The following is a 13,404-nucleotide window of genomic DNA, read 5'->3' as shown; positions in this document are numbered from 1 at the left end:
ACAGACCTAAAACGGGAACAATGCTGCAGACCAGGACAGTAGCTGTCTTATTGAGCACAGCTTTAGTAAGAGCTCGCAATGATGGTACAGGCATACTTGCGAGTCCCATGGGGCCTTCCTCCCACTACCATTTCAAAATGGCTTTTTCACTCTCCTATATCAGCCACTTCAGTGCAGATCACAATCTGTTGGCTGAAGAACTATAATTTCTATAATTTGTGAATCTTCGTTTGGTTCCTGAAGGCAAACTCTCAGCTTGGACTTGCATATTCACCTGAGTGAATTTTATCTTGAATGAACGACTCACCCTTTGTCCTGGGTAGCCTATTACCCCTTCTTCACCTTTTTCAGGAGCATAGAGAAGAACGCCCTAGGAAACATTGCAAATCAGTTCAACATCTTTCTTCATTATGTGCAAAAAAAATTGTAACACAGTTTATGGAAGCTAAACAGGAAGAGAACATCATTGCAACGCATGGAGGATCTAATAATAGCTGCATGTGAAAGAACTGTTGTCCTTAAAATTAAGTGTAATGTGCTTGCTTCATTACAATAGCAAGAGCAGGCCATTAGGGAGAGGATGGGGTTTCCCTCCTATCATCTCCTCCTTCTTTATTTGTTCTGTGGCTGCAACTCTGAAGAAGAGCCAACGCAATTGTTCAGCTATACAACCAATTAAGCAACTCAACTTATGCCCAAACTGTAGCTTCAGAGAGCTATTTGGCAAACACAGACATGCTGCTATCCATCCTATTATGAAAAACAAAAAAGGGAGAAATAGATATCCCCTTCTGCTACATCAGCATAAAATCTGTGGGTTTCCTAATGTAGTAAATGAAATTCTGCATGTGTAAAATCTGACTAACAGCTGAAGAACTGGCTAGCAACTGCACGCAGAGGGCATCAGGGCTCCCACTGTGACCTTCTCCCATAACCTTGTGGAGAAGCTGACCAGACCATCTGAGAAAATAAAGCTCTGCAAAAGGCTCCGTGAGGCATCCCTAATTGGTAAAGACTGTATTTTAAACCACTCCAGGAAGTAAAAAGGAATCACTCAATGGCAAAGATATTTAGACAGTCTAGAGGCTGCCTGCAAGTTAACTAAGCCACATTCAGTCAAGCTTGGTTGACAACTCTAAATGATACAGCAACATGTGGCATTACTGCCCGCTTCCTCAACAGACTTAATGACTAACGAGACCAGAATTTGTATGTGCTGGAGAGTGAACTGAAAAGGATTGAGAAAATTTCCGTATATATGTATTTAACAAAATCTAGTGGAATTTTTAAGTGTAGATCAGCACATCAGTAAGAGATCGCTTAATAATTAAAGCTAAAACTAAAGAAAAATGTGAGGGAAAATCTTGCTTTGGTAAACCAGGAAGAGAATGACTGATTGCCCAGCGAAGTTATTACATGTCATGTTGTTTGGTTTCTGTAAAGAACCAGAACTGTTGTCTCTGCTTATGTTGTTCCATATCTATATTGCATCATTTCAATGAAGAATGCACCAGTATTATCTCCAATATTATTATTTGCCCTTGTTCTCCTCTACTTGACTTACTGGAATTCCAGCTTCACCTCTTGGTCCAGGTTCTCCTCTCTCACCCTAACAAGCAAGGAAAAGTATTTAGATATGTTAGACATTCCCATTTACATTTCAATAACTTTTCTACAACACAGAGTGACAAATGTTTACCAAGAGAAAAAAACACCTCTCTTGTGCAGTTCTTTATTCATGCACTTGTTATATGAAATGCATGTTTTCATAAGAACTTTTCGAAGCTGATTCGGAAAAAAAAAAATCGATAATTTTTCTGGAATGTGAACACCTCAGGTTGTTTCCAGGCTTCTTCATGAGATATCTGGGTGGTGAATGCCTGATAACGGCTGTAAACAAACACACATTCTCCCATTTTTACCTACTGATTATCTGTGAATTGTCCGATCAAAAGGAAGAGTTCCTATCAGGATAAGACAATTCATAGCCTGAAGTCTACTCACTATGTTGATGGCATCTCCATTGAATATAAAGGCTCTCCAGATAAGTAGCTCATATGCATACATCTCTGCTTAGTCACAGAAATACCAGCACTTATGTTCCTTAATGCAGATTGTAGACTGTCAAAAGGCATTTTTAGATTTTTTCAGTATCATAGCAATTTACTTCTCTTACTGTAGAAATTGCAGGAGCCACATGAACTTTCTAACTTCAAATCTGGGATGAAAAACTACTGGTCTGGAGAACATAAGCATAGAAGATAAGAATAGCTCTGCTCCCAGCAAGAAGCAATAGATGAGAATAAATGGATTCTTGCTGCTTGTTCTCAATAAACGGTGTGAACTCAATTGTTAATGTACAAATATCTCCATCACATGGATTAGTTATATAAAAAACCACAATAATCCAGATAGCTTCCCTAAAGGTACGCTTCTTTAACAGGAAGAAAATTTTACTATTATCAAAAATAAGATAATGAATGATTTCTCAGTAGGTATTTCTGCTTGTAAAATGAGAACATGTGAGGGATGGTCAGTAGTTGTGTACTTAACAAGAACAAGTTTGCCTTAGACACCTCTAGTCTGAGAGAAGTGCTTTCTGAATGACTTTAGCCACCATAGCTTCCATAAATAGTTCATGATCCAAGCTATGAGAAAGTAGAAGATTTCTCTTTTCATCTACTAAAGTCTTCTAAGTACTACATGTCAAAATATGTTTGTACAATATTTTAGTTTTGGTACTGCAGAACTCTCACTTCCTTGTGTATTTTGGCCAAATACCCTGTATTTACCTTGTGTTTGTCAGAGGGGACACCCATCAGTTCTCTTGTAGGAAGCCCAGGTGGACCTGGAGGACCCGGGGCACCCTGCAGGAAAAGCGTAAGGATCACTTCTAATAGTTATAACATCTTCTCAAGCTGTAGATAAGCAAAGAGCCTAAGGAACTGCAACAAAAGGAGCCACACAGATTTGTCTCTGCTAAGACTGTGATTCTAAACCTCTGAATGAATTGATGAAAAACCAAACTTATTTTGTGCTGGGCATATAACAGCATGTTTCCAGAATGATGGCAAAGATTATTGCTTTGTATAACATGGTTTGGCTCTATAAATTTCAGAGGTGTTACGTATGATCTGTGTGTAAATAAGGTAGAGTTAGACCTAGACTTGTAGCAGTTAGTTCAACTATGACAATCTTGTGGAGATTATTACTTTCAAAGTTCTACTTGGTTGCTTTTCTCTTATAATTATGTAACACAACTGCAAATTAAGAAAGTATTTTAAATAGGTTTCTTTATAAATAGCAAATAACATCAACCTGTGATATTAATTCATTAGTTTTCCTTTACCTGTTCACCTTTTTCTCCATAGAAGCCAAGGCCCCTGTTGCCCTGGAAAAAACACAATAGGTTAAGATTTACTAAGTATATGACTCAGTTTTCCAAAGTAAAACTTAAATTTAAACAGGCTTAAAAGCTTTTTCAGGCTTACAAGTCTGTAGGACACCACTGAAGAACTGCAATCAAATAATAGTCTAGGTTTACCTCAAAGTATTTTATAGATTTAGAAGTATTTTTATAGGCATAAACATTCAGAAAGACAACTCTAATTAAAATCTTGTTCTAGCAGTGCTTCTTGCAACAGACTTTGAGTCATTCACTGAATGATGTTGTGAAAAGATCAAGCGTTTCTTTTGCAAGTTTTTTAATAGCACTGAAAGTTAAATAAAAATACTTAAGTGGGCTGGAACAATGAACTCATGGGTTTTTTTTCCCACTGAGATATAATTGAATACTGCAAAGACTGCAAGGATTCTCTGTTCATGGGAAGCTACTGTGACTACAGTAGCAAAACAGATCTGGCTCTAGAACTGGTTTAATCTTTTCAGGGTAGGAGATCCCAGCATAAGATTAACTTCTTGTGGTTAAGACAGTAAATTTCGTGCTACAAAGCCTTCGGTGCAGCCTGAGTTTTTTCATTTTGCTGCCTTCAAGTGGGTCTTGAATAAACCTCAGTGACACAAAATCAACACAACTTTGACACAAAGGCTTACTTGCGGTCCTTGTGGTCCTGGAGGCCCTGGTGGTCCCTGGGGAAACACAATAGTGGACATCAAATTAATTGTTGCTTTCTAATCAATGAATGCAAGAGGTCAGATAGTTTATGTCTGACCTATCAGTATATATTTAGAAGTCAGTACATTCCTCAGCATTCAATGTGTTATCCTCACTATACTGTCTGTATTCACTGTTCTGAAAAATACCCTCCTAAATCACATTTTAATCTTTACCGACAGTGTAACAGTTCCCCAGCTCAGACCTAATGAAAGCCCATTTTTATTTCAAGCAATAAGAACTTGTGCTTTTGGATCCTAATTTAGTAACATTTCAAGGTCATACCTAAAGTTAAGCACATCTTAAAGTGCTTCTCTGGAATACTTTAGTCTGAAAAGGGAGTTGGAACTACTATATTCACCTCAGATTACCTGTTTGGTATTGCACAGAAAGAAATTAAATGGTCTGTTGGTATCCTTCAACATAAGAAGGATATGGAGCTGTTGGAATGGGTCCAGAGGAGGGCTACAAGGATGATCAGAGGGCTGGAGCACCTCTCATACAAGGACAGGCCGAGAGAGTTGGAGTTGTTCAGCCTGGAGAAAAGAAGGCTCTGAGGAGACCTTATAGTGACCTTCCTCTACCTGAAGGGGCTACAAGAAAGCTGGGGAGGGACTGTTTACAAAGGCTTGTGGTGATAGGACAAGGGGCAATGGGTATAAACTGGAGAGGGGCAGATTTAGACTAGACAGAAGGAAGAATTTCTACACCGTGAGAGTGGTGAGGCACTGGAACAGGTTGCCCCGGGAAGCTGTGTCTGCCCCATCCCTGGAGGTGTTCAAGGCCAGGTTGCATGGAGCCTTGGGCAGGATGGTCTGGTAGGATGTGTCCCTGCTCATCTCAGGGGGGTTGGAACTGCATGATCTTTAAAGTTCTTTCCAACCCAAACTATTCTATGATTCTACGAAATGAAACTGAATCAGGAAAAATGCTGTCACAGTCTTATAAAGAAGGAAATTTAGAGTGGGAAAGCCATTAATCATAGAGACAACCTGCCTTGCCTCAGTCAGTCATGGTAGTTCACAGACTCCAAAGGGCAGTACACATTAAAAACTGTCAAATGTGAGAAAGGTGGGGTGTGTAAGAACCATAAACTCTTTAGAGAAGTAGATGATGAATAAAACTCACAGAAAAGAGAGTGAGCTACAGATCAAACCTACTGTGGGGATGTAACTACATTATGCAAAATCAATCTCAACTTGCAAGTAAAAGATAAAAACATTCAGGTGGGACATGAACTTCCTATGCATCTCTGCCTTGCTACATACCTTTCTCTGCAAAAAAAAAGATCAACTTCTCTGAAAAAAAATTACTTTTGCATCACTTTTGGTTAGTCAAGTAGCCTGTGAGCTGCTGCCTAATCTACTGGGTAGATACACTGTGTGGGGCATCCTGCTGCCAGGAGGCTGTGCAGGGGCTTAGGGGAACTATACTTGCCTTCATGTGGGATCTAGGACTTAGGGAAGAAGAGTGATGCAAACTCAGAGCTGGTCCCTCTCACATAGAAGTCTCTGCTTTGGAAAAGGTAAACATAGTTGGGTATAATTTTAAGAGCTTGAGATGGTGGAGATCCATCTAGTCTGGAAGAGTGTTAAAAAGAGTTGTTGCCAAGATGATAACAGGAGGGATGTAATCATGGGGATCGGAAAAGCTATGGTTCATAGCACTCCTAACATCCATGATAGGGCACTGGGAATAAAAGTCATTGCTGGCTGGGCTCCTGTGTGAAGCTCATGAACTTCATAGGGTCATTCTAGAGAAAGAGTAAGGGACTGAGATTTTCCTTCAGGAGGACCAGAGAAGAAAGACAAGGTGGAGCTCTCTCCAAATGATAAAACAGGTCACTGCAGAAAATTAACACTGGAAATGCTCAGTGAACTGCGGATTTAGTAGTGGAATAGTGAGTAGTGGATTTAGATGTAGATTTTTTTTTTCCTCTGTGTGTGTGAGGTATCCATGACTGTAAGAAGCCCTGAATAAATTTCCTCCTGCCCTGCCTCCCCCCAATTCAGCCATGTAGAGCAGGCCTAACATGCATTTTGACAAAATAAATAAATAAAGACCCCCACAAAAATCAAATTCTGTAAAGTTGTCTTACAGGAAAACAAAACAAGACTAGAGAAAAAGAAATAAATTGAATTTGAACATCTGCTTCTCAGCCATAGAACTGTTAACTGTGGTAATATGAAACGTGGAAAATGGTATCTGGAGAGAACACAATCTTCCCAAAGAAATGTTCAGCAACAGTTGTCAACGTCAATGCTGTAGATGTTGATTTTGGAAAAAAACAACTGAAAAATAGTTTAAAAATAAAATTGTATTCTAAATACTAATGAAGAATGTTATCTACTCAATCTCCCGTGGGAAGTGTAGAGAGCTAATATACATATATGAGCAGAAAAGATAACATATTTACGACCTGACATCTTTGATAACTCAAAGCGGGGGATGTAGAATGGACTGTATTGAATAATCTCTACAATGAAGACTCTTCCAAGGAGGTTAAAGAAATACAGTATAAATCAAAGTCTCAGGCAATACAGGGTGCAAAAAAGTATACCTCTTTTTGCAATATTCATCCTTGTAGAATTAATGTCTTCCAGTACTTTATAAAAGGTTTTGTATCCAAGCACACCTACTTGCTATTTCTCACCTGGTTTTCCTATCTATTGCTAGGTTACAATCCAACAGAATGGAATTTGCTGAGATGATTATTCTGTTAGGTCGATTTTGTGCAGAATATATTTTAAACATACTTACTGGTCTTCCTCGCTCTCCTCTTGGACCAACAGGTCCTTGAATACCCAGTGTACCTGGAGGTCCCTTTAAACAAAAAAAAAAACCAAACAAGCATCCATTAATGTTGTTCTAGATCAGTTATTATTGACACTTGATATTCGCTGTAATACTACTTACTGGAAAACCATTGAACCCTGGATCCCCAGGTTCCCCCTAAAAAAAAAAAACAGAGAAGGAAAAGATGCAATAAATACTATATACGAAATTGAATAAAATCTTTTTCTCATTCGTTAATTCTTTTTCTCATCCCAAAAATTAACGATAGCATAAAATGCTATGCAATTCCTTACAGATAGATGCATTCAATAAAGGTGTTGAGATAATCAAGTATGGGTCATGTGGATTCTGTACTTCTTATATGTAGTACAATTGCATGCAATACAGTAGAGGGGTCCAAAGTTGGCATGGGAGGTCAAGATTCCAAACTACAAGGCTTGAAATGGACCACAGACCACGTTTAATAATTTTTTTGAATCATCTCATCGGGCCAGTGGCTTAATTAGGGCTGCAACCTTAGCTCAAATATGCAAGCTCATTTTTCATGAGTTGCATGGGAATAACTGAATCATTTTGATTCTCTTCTGAGTCACTAAAAGCACTTGGAACATACTGTTTTCAGTGACCACATATTTTAACTGCAGTACATGTTGAAATGTTTTTGGAAGTTGGATCCAACAATGTTCCTGTCCAAAGATCCCCTGATACCCATAAATAATACGGTGTTCAGTCCAGACACCTTTAATCATTTGAAATCCTAACTATCTAGTTAATTTGAGTTTAGTTAACAGAATAATCTATGGAATCAAGCACTTCTGGAAACAAGTACAGTATGTTGCCCACAATACACTTGAAAAATTTTTAATCATTAATTAATCTGTCCCAATTATTAACAAATGAAGATTTAAACAGTTTCTGGAAAAGAAAATAGTCTATTAAAAAGTACGAATACGTCAACAGAAAAACCTATTTTGGCACTCATCACTGGCACAAAATACACATAAACAATGTTAGCAGATCGCTTCTGTGCTGAGTGCAGCCCAGATGGCGCTTTATAGATGAATCTGTCACAAATTATAGTCTAACAGCATACCTGATACTTTCAAATTACACAAAATTATATATATGAGAAACAACTACAAGTGACAACAAAGTAATGCTTAAGGATTAGATAGTGTAAAAGCCCATGCAGGAATAATTAGGAGTTACTAAATAACTAAATAACATATTGAAGCATATTTGATCCTAGGTCAACCAAACCCCTGCATGAAAATGATACAGAAAGGATGCTAATATTAAATAGAATCACTTAATGGGCAAAACTATGACAAAGGAATGTTTTTCCATACATAATACAGAAGTAGTCATTGAATAAAAAGGGTAAAACTTGAATTACAACATCTCCAGTGCTGCTGCAATCCACCTGTAGTCTGAAATTCCTTGCAAATAAGTGAGTGGAGATTAGGTCAAGGAAGATGATCCTCCCTCTCTACTCAGCTCTTGTAAGACCCCATCTGGAGTCCGCTTCTGGAATCCCCTACATAAGAAGGATATGGAACTGCTGGAACAGGTCCAGAGGAGGCCACAAAGATGATCAGAGGGCTGGAACACCTCTGCTTTGAGGTCAGGCTGAGATAGTTGTGGTTGTTCAGCCTGGAGAAGAGAAGTCTGCCAGGAGGCCTTCCAGTACCTGAAGGGGGCTCCAAGAAAGCTGGGGAGGGACTTTTTAGAAGGGCATAGAATGATAGGATGAGGGGGAATGGATTTAAATTGGAAGGAGGAAGATTTAGATTAGACATTAGGAAAAAATTCTTCACACTGAGGGTGGTAAGGCACTGGTCCAGATTGCCCAGGGAGGTTGTGGATGCCCCCTCTCTGGAAGTGTTGGATGGGACCTTGTGCAGCCTGGTCTGGTGGGAGGTGCCCCTGTCCATGGGAGGGGGGTTGGAGCTGGTTGATCTTTGGGGTCCCTTCCAACCCCAAACATTCTATAATTCTAAGATATCAGATAGGCTTTGCTGTAACCAGAGAAAGCAGAAGCCGCCTTGCAAAGCCTGCATAGAACCGAATTGGGCCTTCTGCAATATGTCCCTCAGCGAGTAGGAAAAATTAACTCTCCATCATCTGCTTGTAAAACAGTGCTGAGCATGAACAACTCAAAGGAGTTGGAACCGTACCCTGTATCGGCTTGCGATGTCTGGTGGTAGTATATAGGGCTCCCCTTTCTGTCCCTTCGGTCCTTGGATTCCCTAGAAGTGACCAAAAAAATAATAGAAGTAAGCTTTCATATCATATCCGTTAACACATAAATAGCTAAGAGTAATGAAATATATTTGTTGGGGTTTTTATGAGCATACACATAGCACTGTTTAGACGCAAAGACTACCCCCAGCTCTGGGAATTCATGGTTTAAAAACAAATTGTAAACCCTCCAGTACAAAAAAGAATGAATTTCTGATTCCAGGGTGAGAAGCAGCAGTGACATTACCAAGTTGTACCTCCTACCCAGAGCAGCAGTTGCAGCTCTTCAGGGCTGACACATGTCCTGGTAAACCCAGAAGACCCATTGCTCAGGCCAACCTGATCCTACACATCATGCAATGGAAAGACAATACTTTGGGCAAGGGGCAAGGAAGGAAAAGGCTGCTTTCATCGAGAATTATAGGTTTAATCTTCTTTTATAACTGTTGGATAAAGCTGTACACTTTTTCCTGAAGTAATCTCTCCGCAAAATCTATGTGACACATGTAGCTCTGGGCAGACCCCCCAGCCTTGGCTGCAAATTAATAACCAAGCATCATGCAGTGTGCCCATGCTAAATCCACATGTTGGACCAAACGGGAGCTCCATCAAGAGATGCCCCATTCATTCCCAACACACACGTGCATGAAACTCACTCCAGTAAAGACCTTAGCTTCAGGTATTCACTTACTGCCAGCTACTTACAATGGTACCAGGGAAACCAAAAACTCCGGGAATTCCTGGGTCACCAGGGTCACCTACTGTCCCGTTACAGCCATCGTGACCTGGTTTCCCCCTTGATCCTGGCTGCCCTGGATGACCCTGTTGAGGAAAAAAAATGTGTTTATCTATCCATCTGTTTCTAATTTTCCTTTTCCTGTAGTCACACAGTATTTAGACATTCTCACATTAAGCCCAAGGCTTGGATCCATGGGAAACTATGATTTTCAAAGACAGAAACAGACAGTGTCTTTTTTTAATATAGCTGCAGCTTGAACCAGATGCCCCAGACAGCATGAAAAAATGTGTAGTGAAGGACCTTTCAGAAGGGGTAGGAAAGCTATGTTCAATGCAGGCTCTGTTAAGTACAGAACTAAGCCAGATGAGGCTGCTGTGCAGAGAGCCATCGAGAATTGGGTTTGTTAAGCATTACAGTGCATCACACTGGAACAGTGGGAAGAAAGGTTCCGTACGGGCTTTGAACAGCTTCCAAGCTGGGAAAAAAGTCAGAGATGCTTTTAGAGATGAGTGTCATGATGAGGCTGTAAGTATGCAAGAAAACAGCAGGGCTCAAAGCAAGGGAGCTGGAAGCTCTGTAGAACATCCATATGGAACCCCTGAACAGTTACTCTTGTCTCAAACTGGATTTCTATTGCTGTACCTACATCCACCTTAATTGCCATTGTTTCTGGTTTGCACTGAGGCTGATGAGAAGCAAATCTGCTCTTGAGCAGCTCTTTCTCGCATCGATCTCAGTCAGAAAAATGAGAAGCTAACATAAAACATTTCTTCCTTCTCCCCCACCTAGAGTAGAAGTTTTCTCTTTGCTTCTTCTCCCTTGCTTAGAAAAAAAAAAAAGAGAAATCCACCCACATGTACTGGCATTCCTTACCTCAGAAGAGGTAAGATCGCCACCATCGTCTCCTGGCCTCCAGCCCCACTTCCTAACACTGTGCACTATAGTTTGTCCATGGGCCTATCTACCTGCCTTCTGATGGCCAGTGTTAAATCTCAGCCTGAGAAAACGGGCTGGAGACATAATCAAGTGGGAAGGTAGGAGAGCTTAAGGACAGGATGCTATAAGCACGTAAGTTCAAGCACCATCTGAAGGTATTCATTCCTGGCAGTTCCATGTGCAGAGGTTGGGAAGGCAGGGCTAAAAAAGAAAACTTGCTCAGGTAAGAGAGGTGGTCCGGCTATAGCAACATGGAGCTTCACAGGGGAACTCTTGTTTCCAGGTGGTTAGAGCGCTTAGAAACAACTCAGTATGACATAGCGAGATGTACAAGACCTTTGGCTTCAGAATTGTTAAGAGGAAAGAGGGTCTTCTGCTTTTCCTTTAAGAGTGAGAAAGAAGGAGACAGGACGATTGTGAGAGAGAAAGCCCTGAAACTTGATAGGGAGCTCTTCTGGAAACAAAAAAAGGGTGAAAGCAGAGTGGATGTGGATGCGTGGGCTGCAGAGCGGGGGCCCTGATGTCAGGGAGCACTACAAAGGAAACCCAAGCCTGGGAACTCTGTCCAGGGATTCCAGCGACTCAGATTTCTTTGTTATTTTATGACACAAGATGTAAAGTCGTGTAAGCTGGGAAAATACTGTGCTGTGAACTTTACCCGGTTTTCCTCTTTCAATATTTCAGTTTTGTGGACCTGGACAATTTGTTCAAAGTTTGACACTGTTTAGTGTTCACTAAATTTTTTAAGACTACCTGAAGCATGCCGTGTGAGCTATAAAGCAAATAACAATGGTTAATAATCTTAAAATCACTGGTCTTTCTATGTGCTTTGCAACTCTGAAATAATTAAGGAATGAGCCACCAGTTCCTTTGCTCACAAGCTGAAGAGATCTGAAGCACTTGCCTCACAGCTCATTCCTACAAAAGTACATATTAACTAGCTAACCTCCAGCAACACAGGAGATTTCCATCCTTTCTTGTCCTCTTTTACAAAGCTGTTTCTCCATAGGACAAAGAAAATGGACCTTAATTATCCGAGGGAACAAGAGGGAGCACAGATCTCTTGTGTATCTGCAGTTCCACTCACTTCAGCAAATGCCCTGAACTAAAAAGTGTGTACATGGTTGATGCAGAATTTACTCCAGAGATTTTAATTAAAGTACAAAGGCTTTAAACTAGCCTGCAATACTTGCAGTTGGTGATTTCTTAAAGATGAGGTAACTGGCTACTTACAGGAATGCCATCTGCCCCAGGAAACCCAGTGACTCCTCTTTGCCCCTAGAGTGAAACAGCACAATTAAAATGATGTTCTGCCCAGTGGTTTGTTCATTACCTAAAATATCTGATATTCAAAAGTTACCACTTCTCCTTTGGGTCCACTTATTCCTGGATGTCCTCTTTCACCTTTGTGACCTTTGGGACCTTGTACTCCCGGGATTCCCATCAATCCTGGTGGTCCGGTGAAACCCTGTATTCCAAGAAGTCCTGGCTGGCCCTGAAAAAACCAGTAAAAAAGCATTTACTTAGGAATAGTTGCGATGCATGAAGCTGGATTAGTTACTACTACTGCAATGGAGTCAGTCTCTCGAAGAGAAAATAAACACAGAATCTTTTTCTGTTCCAGTAGGCGAGACTCTTTGATGAACATCATCTGGAAACACCATACAGAGGAACTCCAGCAATAGTGACGACATTGTGACAAAATCAATACATGGAAATTAACATTCATATCAATATTTACTACTTAAATATTCATGGTTATTCTATGAAAAAAGTGATTTCCTTGGAATAAGGCTTCTCAAGAGTGATTCTCACTGACGTACAACATAACCAATTACAGATAAAATACACTTAACGGTAAAATCTGCTTAGTGGTCGTATTTCTTACAAATGGAGCCTGACATTTAATGACAGGAATTTCTGCCTCTTTAGGGATGATATTTCTACTTAGCAGGGGAGCCTGAAAATGATTAGACACGCAGCTGTCCACATAGGTTGAAGACTTGCATGCAGGGCTCCCTTGTCATCCTCCCTTCCAGCGCTGGTTCGGTTCTCCAGGCCACTTCAAATATTTAAAAATAATCCCCTGCTGAGTGCCAGCAGCACAAGGCTCAAGATGGGGAAAGAATAATTTTGAAATGACACCATGGTGATTTAAGTAATGGGTTGTGACAGTATGTCTGAGATGTGTGAACTGAAGTATTTGAAACCTGTTCCAGTTCCTGGGCTGCATCAAAAGATGTGTGGCCAGCAGGGCGAGGGAGGTGATTCTTTATTCCTCTCTTGTGAAACCTCATCAGAGTATTGTGTCCAGTTCTGGAATCCTCAACGTAAGAAGGAGATGAAGTTGTTGGAAAGGGTCCAGGGGAGGGCTACAAAGATGATCAGAGAGCTGGAGCACCTCTCATATGAGGACAGGCTGAGAGAGCTGGGCTTGTTCAGCCTGGAAAAGACTCCGAGGAGACCTTACAGCAACCTTCCAATACCTGAACAGGGCCTACAGGAAAGCTTGGTGTGGGGGGGGCTGTATACAAAGGCTTGTAGTGACAGGACTAGGGGCAATGGCTATAAACTGGAC

At 40.6% G+C, this 13,404-nt stretch overlaps 1 protein-coding gene across 2 annotated transcripts in view; it reads right to left on the bottom strand.

The window, feature by feature from the left end:
- COL4A2 (collagen type IV alpha 2 chain) overlaps positions 1 to 13,404 on the bottom strand; it is a 158,231-nt gene that overhangs the window by 40,167 nt on the left and 104,660 nt on the right. For both annotated transcript variants that reach the window (XM_054076435.1, XM_054076428.1), the window contains exons 5-15: positions 12,187 to 12,321; positions 12,060 to 12,104; positions 9,857 to 9,973; positions 9,088 to 9,159; positions 7,031 to 7,066; positions 6,875 to 6,937; positions 4,054 to 4,089; positions 3,350 to 3,391; positions 2,793 to 2,867; positions 1,565 to 1,609; positions 308 to 370 (exon numbers count right to left, since the gene is read on the bottom strand). In XM_054076435.1, the coding sequence (XP_053932410.1) occupies positions 308 to 370; positions 1,565 to 1,609; positions 2,793 to 2,867; positions 3,350 to 3,391; positions 4,054 to 4,089; positions 6,875 to 6,937; positions 7,031 to 7,066; positions 9,088 to 9,159; positions 9,857 to 9,973; positions 12,060 to 12,104; positions 12,187 to 12,321 (729 nt within the window). The remainder of the gene's footprint in view (positions 1 to 307; positions 371 to 1,564; positions 1,610 to 2,792; positions 2,868 to 3,349; positions 3,392 to 4,053; positions 4,090 to 6,874; positions 6,938 to 7,030; positions 7,067 to 9,087; positions 9,160 to 9,856; positions 9,974 to 12,059; positions 12,105 to 12,186; positions 12,322 to 13,404) is intronic.

The sequence above is a fragment of the Cuculus canorus genome, chromosome 1, assembly GCF_017976375.1.
Source record: "Cuculus canorus isolate bCucCan1 chromosome 1, bCucCan1.pri, whole genome shotgun sequence".
Lineage (NCBI taxonomy): Eukaryota > Metazoa > Chordata > Aves > Cuculiformes > Cuculidae > Cuculus > Cuculus canorus.
This window is presented reverse-complemented; position numbering and strand designations above follow the sequence as displayed.